This window comes from Barbus barbus (genome assembly GCF_936440315.1).
Source record: "Barbus barbus genome assembly, chromosome: 14".
Lineage (NCBI taxonomy): Eukaryota > Metazoa > Chordata > Actinopteri > Cypriniformes > Cyprinidae > Barbus > Barbus barbus.
In genome coordinates, this window is record NC_136742.1 from 2725001 (window position 1) to 2737923 (window position 12923).

Genomic DNA, 12923 nt, shown 5'->3' on the forward strand with positions numbered 1-12923 from the left:
TTAAGGCTGCTCTGCACATGCGCTAAATTCTGTGTAAAGACATAATGCTGCATGAAAGCCTGACTAAATGATGCCAGCTCTGACCCACCTCAGTATATGGCAATCATTGCAGTGTAAATGCATTCATGCCACCTCCGAGCAGAAAAAAACACATTCTTCAGTGTCATAGGACATATGATATGTGTCATCTTGCCAAGCCAATTAAGGAGGTGTCATCGCCATATAATTAAACCTGCGCAAAGAATCATGGGAGCGAAGTGTCCATCCGCAGTAGTTTAAGGGGCCTGTTTTGAGCTCTTTGATTTGGATGACCCCTCAGTACGGCAGCCATTGTTGTCACTACGAAGTGCCATTCGTAGGCAGACTGATACCATCTGGAACGCAGGTAATGAAGTCACACCTGTATAACCAGTCTGCTGTCATACCACACCTCACAACTAGGAGAAAAGCATTAACTGACGCTGCGATGAACAACGCTGTCATTTAGAAGGTGAAGACTTGAAATAATTTCAGAAGACACTGGTTTTGGTGAGAAACGTGTGAGATCAGTGAATAAACACACACACACACACACACACACACATGTTGGTTTTTGTGGTTTGTGGGGACTCTCCATAGGCGTAATGGTTTTTATACTGAACAAACTGTGTGTGCTATTGCCCTACACCAACCCTACACCTAAACTTAGCCCTCACAGGAGACTTTGTGCAATTTTTAGATTTTCAAAAAAACACCATTTAGTATGTTTTTTAAGCCTTTTGAATTACGGGGACATAGGCAGTGTCCTCATAAACCACCTTCATATTGTAATACCTCTGTCATACCCATGTCATTATACACATTTGTGTCCTCATGAACCACACACACACACACACACACACACACACTCTCTCTCTCTCGCTCACACACACACACACACACACTCTCACACACACACATCTTGATGCTATAATGCACACAATCACATAAACACTCACATACACCCAGATTCACCCACTTCAACCAACAAAAAGGATCAAAAAGTTTTTTTTTAGACTTCATATGATCTTACAGTATGTGTTCATTTCAAAATCTTAACCATTAGTTCTACTATGGTGCACAAACTCTTAACTACTTATTAATTATTATGTTGCTTCAGTCCTGGCGTCCATTATAGAGGAAGTGAAAAAATAGAACAAAAATGAGTTTGGCTCAAATCTTGGTTCTTAGACTCATTTCTATATAGGAGAAGAGCAAATATCAAGTGTATAATAAACATTCAGGTCTGAGGGGTTAAAGGTTTGAAGCTCATGAATATTAATCAGATCGCGTGGGCGTTACTTGGAAACCTTCCGATGCTCTTCAGCAGTTGGCTCGTGCTGGTTAGGCCCCGCCCACCGGCGCTGCAGTGAGCGTACACACCTGAGAGACACACACCTGAGATCAGAGCGCGAGCAGCTTCCACCGAGCCGGACAGAATGATAAGAGCTGGCAGAGATGGGGACAGCTGTAGTGATCGCACTGTGTTTGCTCTGGACAACAACACCAGGTACATCTCCACATCTGTGATGAGCTCCTGTCTAACCTCGGAGTCTTTCACAGCCTGATATTTATAGAAGCAGCGCTTTTCTGCGACTCGTTTCAGTTTTTATCAGCATGTCTTACTCTGTTTTCAGCATGTGTGTTTGGCTCAGTGGATTACTGATAAACTATACTGTCTTGCATTTGTTATCTGTTTTAATCATAGGTCTTTTATTAAGTTTTAGTTTTATTTAATTTGAGTTAATACTTCAACAAACTAAATGGAAATGAAATAATATATATATTGAGTTTATAAATGTGCATATATATGTAAATAACCTTTTGTTCTTTAATATTTTGAATTGTTTTAGCTTTATTTTTTTGTTTTTCATTTAAATGTTTTGAAATGTTGTATGCATTTGTCATTTTTATTTAATTTCTTTATTTTAAAATGTGTATATAGTATTTATAAAGTTGTAGCTTTCAGTTTTGGATCTGTTTTTAGTTGTTTTAATACTGCAATTGATTGCTTCTGTTGTCCTCATTTGTAAGTCGCTTTGGATAAATGACTAAATAATATTTCTGACATTATTACAGCCATAATATTTCTTATTTTAATTATAATGTCATGTGTGATTACTAAATAATAACAATAGAACCATATAAATCACTTGAGTAATGAAGCTTACAAATATCTGTCATTTCAAGAAAGGTATTTCAACACAAGCTGTTCATTTTCTGTTATCGTCTTTATGGATGTATTACAGTACATAATAAAACAGCATCCACGAACATGTTTTCACATTAAAGCATGCGCTCCTATAATGACGGAGCAGTTTAACGAGCTTTCAAAGAAATGCTGATTATTTTATTTATTATTATTGCTATGTTACTGCTGGTTATGTCATACGTTCATGATTTGATTTTTTTAACATCAGCTTCAGAAACAACAGGAAGCATATTCTCTCGTGCCTCTTCCTGTGGTTTTATGAAATCAGATTTTTTTTAACAATGCCTAAACTTCACTGCATTTCCTGCTGAAGCTCTGAAAACTGGATAAAATAAGATAAGATGAACTTCAAAACGTTGAACATGGTCTGTGTGCATAAAAAGCTTAGAAAATAACTGTTGGTGTGTTTTATTAGCGTCATCAGTTGAGCGACCGCCTGAGCCTCGTAATGTCCACTTCTTCTCTGAGAACCTGAGGAACATCGTGAGGTGGACGGCAGGAGCAGGGTCTCCCAAGGACACCGTCTACACTGTGGAGTACGCCATGTGAGTGATCTCCAGACACAGCCACAGTCAGTCTGAAACAGAATAGGACGCTCAAAATGTGCCATTGCATTAGATGTAAATTATCAAGGCAAGTGTTGTTTATTTTGAATAAAATAAACATTAATAAAGGTGCTAATGTTCACACTTTACAGGTAAATAAGGTGTAACTTTTGAAAAGGTACCACCCTAGTGACAGCTTTTGTACTTTTTTGTACTAAAATTCAATCACTTTACTGACTTGGAACTTTAAATCTCATTGCAAATCTTGATTCAAGCTATTTTACCCCAACATGTCCACTTAGATCTAGTGTTATTTTAGTATCAGTGAGATATACTGCAGTTTTAGGTTTTGAATTAGTTTCTATTTTCATACTTTGCATTTGAATACATTTTAGTTCAAATTTAATTATCATTAAAGTATGATATTGTCATTTTTAGTATGATTATTTTTAATATATGCATAATTATATTTTTTATTTTATTTATATTTAATCATTTTCATATTTTTGTTATTTTAGTGACATGAGGTATTGTGTTGTTCTGCAGTTACGGCGATGAGGAGGAGAGCGGCTCTGAGCGGATGAGGTGGAGGCGTGTGGAGCACTGCTCCTCCATCACTCAGAGCCAATGTGACGTGTCTCAGGAGACCTTTAACCTGGAGGAGGACTACTACGCCAGAGTCAGGGCCACCAGTGCAAACACACAGTCCGTCTGGACCGAGAGCAGGAGCCGTTTCAGCCCCGCGCTCGACAGTGAGTGCACTCTGAGCTGATGAGGTGCTGCCTGCCAGAAAAAAACAGCAAACATTGTACCTTAATAGGGCTACAGCAGCTTGTCAAAGAGACATTTCTTTATGCCTGAATGGTGCATAGTCATACCTTACAGTAGTAATAAGTGACCCTGGACCGTAAAACCAGTCATAAGGGTCAAGAGAGATTTATCTGAAAGCTGAATAAATAATCTTTCCATTGATGTATGGTTTGTTATGATAGGACGATATTTGGCTGAGATACAACTATTTGAAAGAAAAAATCTAAATATTGAGAAAATCTCCTTTAAAGTTGTTCAAATGTTCTTAGCAATGCATATTACTAATCAAAAATTAAGTTCTGATATATTTACAGTAAGAAATTTACAAAATATCTTCATGGAACATGATCTTTACTTAATATCCTAATGATTTTTGGTATAAAAGTAAAATGGGTAATTTTGACCCATTTATTGCTACAAATATACCTGTGCTACTGATGACTGCTGTTGTGCTGCAGGGTCACATGTGCACTCTTATGGCACTATTATGCACTCTTTAGGGGTAAAAAGGTGAAGGTGTCTCTATTAGGGCTCTGCCCCAGTGACAAGCTGCTGTAGCCCTATTAAGGTACAATTTTTGCTCTTTATTTCTGAGAGTGTGGATGGATTGATATTTTGGTAGTTTGTTCATCATTGTTTATTTAAGCCTAGATAAATAGAGAGTAGCAGTATGAAGATGAATAATGATCAGCTTGACACGGATTTGCTGAATGCATGTGAAAGACAATTTCAGTCCCTTCCTTATTTACCATAGTAAACAGTTCCTGCCAAAAACCCATAGTTAATGCAGTCATTCAGACTGTGTAAAAAGCTTTCACAATCTCACTAAAGAACTGTAGTGACTATGGTGTATATACAGGTCCTTCTCAAAAAATTAGCATATTGTGATAAAGTTCATTATTTTCTGTAATGTACTGATAAACATTAGACTTTCATATATTTTAGATTCATTACAACACAACTGAAGTAGTTCAAGCCTTTTATTGTTTTAATATTGATGATTTTGGCATACAGCTCATGAAAACCCAAAATTCCTATCTCAAAAAATTAGCATATCATGAAAAGGTTCTCTAAATGAGCTATTAACCTAATCATCTGAATCAACTAATTAACTCTAAACACCTGCAAAAGATTCCTGAGGCTTTTAAAAACTCCCAGCCTGGTTCATTACTCAAAACCGCAATCATGGGTAAGACTGCCGACCTGACTGCTGTCCAGAAGGCCATCATTGACACCCTCAAGCAAGAGGGTAAGACACAGAAAGAAACTTCTGAACGAATAGGCTGTTCCCAGAGTGCTGTATCAAGGCACCTCAGTGGGAAGTCTGTGGGAAGGAAAAAGTGTGGCAGAAAACGCAGCACAACGAGAAGAGGTGACCGGACCCTGAGGAAGATTGTGGAGAAGGACCGATTCCAGACCTTGGGGGACCTGCGGAAGCAGTGGACTGAGTCTGGAGTAGAAACATCCAGAGCCACCGTGTACAGGCGTGTGCAGGAAATGGGCTACAGGTGCCGCATTCCCCAGGTCAAGCCACTTTTGAACCAGAAACAGCGGCAGAAGCGCCTGACCTTGGCTACAGAGAAGCAGCACTGGACTGTTGCTCAGTGGTCCAAAGTACTTTTTTCGGATGAAAGCAAATTTTGCATGTCATTCGGAAATCAAGGTGCCAGAGTCTGGAGGAAGACTGGGGAGAGGGAAATGCCAAAATGCCTGAAGTCCAGTGTCAAGTACCCACAGTCAGTGATGCTGGTGTTGGTCCACTGTGTTTTATCAAGGGCAGGGTCAATGCAGCTAGCTATCAGGAGATTTTGGAGCACTTCATGCTTCCATCTGCTGAAAAGCTTTATGGAGATGAAGATTTCATTTTTCAGCACGACCTGGCACCTGCTCACAGTGCCAAAACCACTGGTAAATGGTTTACTGACTATGGTATTACTGTGCTCAATTGGCCTGCCAACTCTCCTGAGCTGAACCCCATAGAGAATCTGTGGGATATTGTGAAGAGAAAGTTGAGAGACGCAAGACCCAACACTCTGGATGAGCTTAAGGCCGCTATCGAAGCATCCTGGGCCTCCATAACACCTCAGCAGTGCCACAGGCTGATTGCCTCCATGCCACGCCGCATTGAAGCAGTCATTTCTGCAAAAGGATTCCCGACCAAGTATTGAGTGCATAACTGAACATAATTATTTGAAGGTTGACTTTTTTTGTATTAAAAACACTTTTCTTTTATTGGTCGGATGAAATATGCTAATTTTTTGAGATTTTCATGAGCTGTATGCCAAAACCATCAATATTAAAACAATAAAAGGCTTGAACTACTTCAGTTGTGTTGTAATGAATCTAAAATATATGAAAGTCTAATGTTTATCAGTACATTACAGAAAATAACTTTATCACAATATGCTAATTTTTTGAGAAGGACCTGTAATTACTGTACATACACATTCTACTTCCTTAGATTTAGAAATGACTCGTTTGTATGCCTAAAATCCATGTGTGACTGTTGTTGATGCCAGTAATAACACTGGCCACAATAAAATGGCACATGAAACAATAATGACACAACAAACAGATATTTCTGACTATTAACCACTGTTCGTGGCAAATAATTAAACTCCGCCCCTGAGAGCCACGCCCACATCCCAGCATCCAATCAACAATCGATACACAGAACCAAGTCCCCACCTTTTCCGAAAATCACTGCAATACATTTCATCAAGAATTGATGTCCACATATTTATTCATTTGCTAAGTAACAGTGTAATTAGCAGGAAAATGCACGGTCATTCCTGCGAAATAATCCGGTAGATCAATTCAGCTTTCCTGTACACTCCACATTGTGTCATAAAATTATAATATAATTGAACTCGAATCAATCTTTGCATGTAATAATAAGTGAGATAATGGACAACCAGTAGGTTATTATCTCAGAGTAGACCTTGAGTTCGGATCCCGCTGTCAGAGTTTATTCTGTGATTATGACCAGCTGACTGCACATTATGCCGCATGTGTTGCTAAGACAAAGAATTGAGCTTGTTTTAAAAGTCGTAAACTCGCCCCGTCAATAGCAGCATTAGGGTGTTTATTAGGGTAAAACACAAAGTAAAACACAAACCCTTAAAACCACAATGAAGAGTTCCTTAAATTCCTTTAGAGTGAGCTATATTTCAATTCAGCATTTATTGGCCAAGTATGCGTAACATACAATGTATTTACTTCTGGTATAAGATATATATATATATAGATATATTTCTTATTTAGTATCATCGCCCAACCCTGCAACACCCTTTAACCTGTCAGCATAGTTTTTCTGAAATGTTGTGACTCATGATTAATCACGAAACTACGCAGATATTTCAGCTGTTCAGGAGCAGGACTGTCATTCACAGCATGATGGTGTTAATGATCTCATGTCAGGTGTTTATATCGTGCTGATTGCCACAGACTTCTCTGTTATGCCGTTTATAAGCACATATACCACTTCTCTTGATGTGTGATTACAGGAGAGTTAACTGCAGCGGCATCGCTGAACTCTGACCCTTATAAAAGCAAATCATTAGCTTCTAATCAATCTCTGTCACACAGCGATCCTCGGCGCGCCGCTGCTGGAGCTGACTGTGCTGCAAAACTACATCAACGTCTCGATAAAGGGGCCCTTCAGATGGAGAACAAAGAGGACAAAGATGGAGAAGTCCCTCTGGAAGATCTTCCCACACATGATCTATAACGTCTCTGTGTTCAACATCAGGAGCAAACACACAGTGAGTCAAGTCACCTTTATTTATATAGCGCTTTTAACAATACAGATTGTCAAAGCAGCTTTACAGTTTCAAATAGGAAAATACTATATTTTCAAAATAGTGTGTCAATAATGCAAAAGGACTTATTTTGCAGGAATACAGGCTTCTTAAAAATGGGAACGTGACGCTGGGTCCCCTGGACTTCTCCACCCAGATCTGTGTGAGTGTCCAGGCCCAGTCGGAGTCTCGTCCTCTGGCCTACAAACCCAGCGAGCGGCAGTGCGTCAAGACGTCCAAAGGTAACGCAGCTCCATCAGCCTTTTCACTTTCAGATTGCCCGCCGAACAGGTTTGAGCAGTATGTGACTGACAGAACTGACAGAACGAGTTGAGGAATCCTATCATTTTATCAGCTCGTGCACAAGGCTTGAATGTAACCGAGGTGTTTTCCCAGCGCGCTAGGAGCTGAACTTCCTCATGCACAAGTCTCCAGACGGTGTGAAGGTGTGTGTGTTAATGTGTAACCCGCTGGTGTTTCTCTCCCGCTGCAGACCCGTTCAGTGATCAGCTGCTGGCTGCGATGCTGGGCGGCGTGCTGCCGTCTGCGCTCTGTCTGTGTGTCCTCGCTGTGCTCGGGGGACTCGTCCACTGCTACATCACCGACCACAGACAGAAACTGCCCAAGAGCACGGTATTAAAACAAACACACAGACCTAAATCACACGCTACTAGCACAATATTTAGAGACCGCAATCTCACAGAGAACTGAGGATGGGCTGTTTGACTTGTGCTCGTCAGCAAGTGACATTTATGTGATAAATGTTTCTACTGTCATTTCTGAATAATCTAATGCATCCCTACTGAATAAAAGTATTAATTTCTTTAAAAATAATACTAATCTGCAACTAATGTCTGGTAGACAATACTATATTCAAAAGTTTGGGGTCGGTACGATTTTTTTTCTGACAGAAGTTAATACTTTTATTCATCAAGGATGCATTAAATTGATCTAAAGTGAAAGTTGAAGACATTTGCACAATGTTACAAAATATTTCTGTCTCAACTAGTGCTGTCAAACGATTAATCACATCCACAATAAAAGTTTTTGTTTACATAATATGTGTGCACACTGTGTATATTTATATATATATATATATATATATATATATATATATATATATATATATATACACACACACACACACATATATTTAGAAAATATTTACATGTATTATATATAAATATATTTAATATATAAAAAAAATTCTGAAATATATACATGCATGTGTGTGTTTATATATACATAATAAATATACACAGAACACACACATACAGTATCTCACAGAAGTCACAGAAGTGAGTACACCCCTCACATTTTTGTAATATTTTATCTTTTCATGTGACAACACTGAAGAAATGACACTTTGCTACAATGTAAAGTAGTGAGTGTTCAGCTTGTATAACAGAGTAAATTTGCTGTCCCCTCAAAATAACTCAACACAGCCATTAACGTCTAAACCGCTGGCCACAAAAGTGAGTACACCCCTAAGTGAAAATGTCCAAATTGGGCCCAAAGTGTCAATATTTTGTGTGGCCACCATTATTTTCCAGCACTGCCTTAACCCTCTTGGGCATGGAGTTCACCAGAGCTTCACAGGTTTCCACTGGAGTCCTCTTCCACTCCTCCATGACGACATCACGGAGCTGGTGGATGTTAGAGACCTTGCGCTCCTCCACCTTCTGTTTGAGGATGCCCCACAGATGCTCAATAGGGTTTAGGTCTGGAGACATGCTTGGCCAGTCCATCACCTTTACCCTCAGCTTCTTTAGCAAGGCAGTGGTCGTCTTGGAGGTGTGTTTGGGGTCATTATCATGTTGGATATAATGTTGGAATACTGCCCTGCGGCCCAGTCTCTACTTCAGTATGTCACAGTACATGTTGGCATTCATGGTTCCCTCAATGAACAGTAGCTCCCCAGTGCTGGCAGCACTCATGCAGCCCCAGACCATGACACTCCCACCACCATGCTTGACTGTAGGCAAGACACACTTGTCTTTGTACTCCTCACCTGGTTGCCGCCACACACGCTTGACACCATCTGAACTAAATAAGTTGATCTTGGTCTCATCAGACCACAGGACACGGTTCCAGTAATCCATGTCCTTAGTCTGCTTGTCTTCAGCAAACTGTTTGCGGGCTTTCTTGTGCATCATCTTTAGAAGAGGCTTCCTTCTGAGACGACAGCCATGCAGACTAATTTGATGCAGTGTGCTACGTATGGTCTGAGCACTGACCGGCTGACCCCCGACCCCTTCAACCTCTGCAGCAATGCTGGCAGCACTCATACATCTATTTCCCAAACACAACCTCTGGATATGACGCTGAGCACGTGCACTCAACTTCTTTGGTCGACCATGGCGAGGCCTGTTCTGAGTGGAACCTGTCCTGTTAAACCGCTGTATGGTCTTGGCCACCGTGCTGCAGCTCAGTTTCAGGGTCTTGGCAATCTTCTTATAGCCTACACACCTGCTCCCCATTCACACCTGAGACCTTGTAACACTAACGAGTCACATGACACCGGGGAGAGAAAATGGCTAATTGGGCCCAATTTGGACATTTTGAATTAGAGGTACTCACTTTTGTGGCCAGCGGTTTAGACGTTAATGGCTGTGTGTTGAGTTATTTTGAGGGGACAGCAAATTTACACTGTTATACAAGCTGTACACTCACTACTTTACATTGTAGCAAAGTGTCATTTCTTCAGTGTTGTCACATGAAAAGATATAATATTTACAAAAATGTGAGGGGTGTACTCACTTCTGTGAGATACTGTATATTATGTAAACAAAATTTTTTATTTTGGATGCGATTAATCGCGATTAATCATTTGACAGCACTAGTCTCAACATATAAATGTTGTTCTTTTAAACATCTGTGAATCCTGAAATATAAAATGTATCACAGCTTCCACATAAATATTCAGCAGCACAAGTGTTTAACGCTGATAATAATCAGAAATGTTTCTTGAGCAGTAACTCAGTATATTAGAGTGATTTCTGAAGTATCATGTGACACTGAAGACTGCAGTAATGATGCTGAAAATACAGCTGCGCATCACAGAAATAAATTATAGTTTAACAGATATTTACATAGAAAAGAGTTAGTTTAAATAGTAATAATATTTCACAATTTTTACTGTATTTCTATTTAAATAAATGCAGCCTTGATGAGCATAAAACACTTTTTGTTACTAACCCCATATTTTCGAATGGTAGTGGTTCATGTAAAGCAGGGGTGTCAAATTCAGTTCCTGCAGAGTTTAGTTCCAACCCTGCTCCAACTCACATACCATGTAGTTTCCAAATAAGCCTAAATGACTTGATTAGCTGGATCTGGTGTGTTTAATTAGGGTTGAATCTAAACTGTGCAGGGCTGTGGCCCTCCAGGAACTGAAATTGACACCCCTGATGTAAAGGTAAGATGCGTATGAATACAGTATAATCACAGAAGGGTTTCAGAATAGATAATTCTGTTTTTATTTGAGGACGGGAGTCATATGTGTCATCAGTTGACAGTAGTTTTGATCACATTATAAGAGTGCTGAAGTAACGCTGTGCTCTTGTTGTTTCAGCACGTGGTTGATATGAGTGAAAGGCTCCACACTTTACAGCCAGAAAAGCCTCAAACATTCATCTTTAACATCAAAGTGTGTGGAGAGGAGTCAGCTCTGCTCAGTCTTGCGGCTCTGCCTCAGCTGGTGTGCGGTGAGGATTGCTCAGAGGCGGATGCTCAGGCTCTGAGCGCTGACCCGCCGCCGCCAGCGAGTTACGCTCAGCAGCACGCTCCTCCGCCAGCTGCCTCCGCTGCTCCGTTACCGGATGAGGACGACTCTGTGAGCGTGCACTCTGAGCCGCAGGAGCCGCAGCACAGCGAGGCCGGAGATTACGGCATCGTGCTGTCAGCCGCTGTCGCAGCCAAGGGCAGCCCGTACCAGACACAAGAGCACACGGTGCTGTCTGTGAACGCCTGTGAGGATGAGCCAGACGACCAAGACCAAGCACAGATATTCCTGGACTGGAGCCCAGAGACTCAAGAACTGAAGATCCCTCTGATGGGCTTGTTAGGTCTGGAAGAGGAAGCTCAAATCCAGACTGAAGCGGTCACGCTGCTGCCTAACCTCATCCTGAGACAGAGCTCGGAGGAAAACGCTGAGCTGGAACCGGACGACTTCATCAAGATGGAGCGAGACTGGGGCCTCGTCATCCACTCCAGCCCAGACTAACAGAGGAATAATGTGCTGCTTCAGACTCCTGACAGAATATGAAGATCATTTTGCTATACACTTGCTATTTATCTTATCTATGGTGTTCAGTTTTACACACGAGACGATATTAGGGCTGCAAAACGATTAGTCGCGATTAATCGATTCACAATAAAAGTTTGTTTACATACTATATGTGTGTGTACTGTGTATATGTATTATGTATTATTATGAAGAGTTTATTTGCAAAAACAGATAGCTCATCAACTCAAATATTTTTTTTTTTGTCCTGCATTCTAATTAATATCAATCAAACAGCAGTTGGGTTGTTTTGATTAAATAATAATTACTAAAAAAAAAATACACCTAACTAACACAAACAATAAAAACACAATTTAAGAACATTTATAAAAACAAAAAACTTGCAAATAAACTCTTCATATTTAAAAAATTATGCATTGTATGTAAACACTTGTGGATAATTTATTATATAAATATAAATATTTTACATGTAAATCTAACATCTATAAATGTACACACACACATAGTATGTAAACATAAGCTTTTATTTTGAATCGATTAATCGCGACTAATCATTGTGCAGCCCATGACGACATAATGAAGAATTTTCAGAAGTCTTTATTTCCTCATTCACTGTGAACATGAGACCTCATGAACAAAGCTCAGTTCTCTAGCTTCTGTATTAAATTACATTTAATCATTGCCAACATTTTGCCTCAAAAGCCCCAGACATGCACGGCCTGGAAACCGCTCAAGGGAAATAAACTCACACATTTACATCAAAGCCTCCAGAAAAATTCCCTGGTAACACATCTACTATAATATGGTGAAATATGTGTGCTTGTCAAACCCTGACCTCCTTGTGCAGAAGCCAGATTTCATTTGAAGGGAATGAAAACAAGGCTGTGAGCAAGAGTTTGTTCAGTACTGTTGTGTACGGCAGTGATTTTCTGATAATACATTGCAAATATGTAAAGAAGTGGACAAATCAACCATGCTTTGTGAACTTTAGAAACATAAGAGTGTATGGCATTGTGTGTGTACTTAGCTATTATGCAGAAAAATGAATTATATTGAAGGAATTCACTTTTTATATTAGATATATCTATTTTAATTGTACATAAACCAAATGATAATTTTTATTGGAATTTTAGTTAGAAAAACATTTGTTTATTGTAAAATGTGATGAAGATCCAGATTAATAAAGGAATTATAAATACTGCAGATTATAACATGTTTATTTCATACACACAAATGAGAGCCGCACTGAAAGAGAGCTTGTTCTTACATTGAGCTTTTATCCAAAGTGACTT

The 12923-nt window shown here is 39.7% G+C and overlaps 1 protein-coding gene across 1 annotated transcript; it reads left to right on the forward strand.

Annotated features, from left to right (window-relative positions):
• Positions 1 to 1403: 1403 nt before the first annotated feature.
• LOC306880016 (interleukin-20 receptor subunit alpha-like) lies at positions 1404 to 12833 on the forward strand. The gene is made up of 7 exons (XM_079433281.1): positions 1404 to 1528; positions 2646 to 2775; positions 3322 to 3527; positions 7174 to 7349; positions 7483 to 7627; positions 7879 to 8018; positions 10960 to 12833. Exons 1-7 carry the CDS (start codon positions 1477 to 1479, stop codon positions 11608 to 11610), a joined length of 1500 nt encoding a protein of 499 aa, XP_079289407.1. The 5' UTR covers positions 1404 to 1476; the 3' UTR covers positions 11611 to 12833.
• Positions 12834 to 12923: the final 90 nt, after the last annotated feature.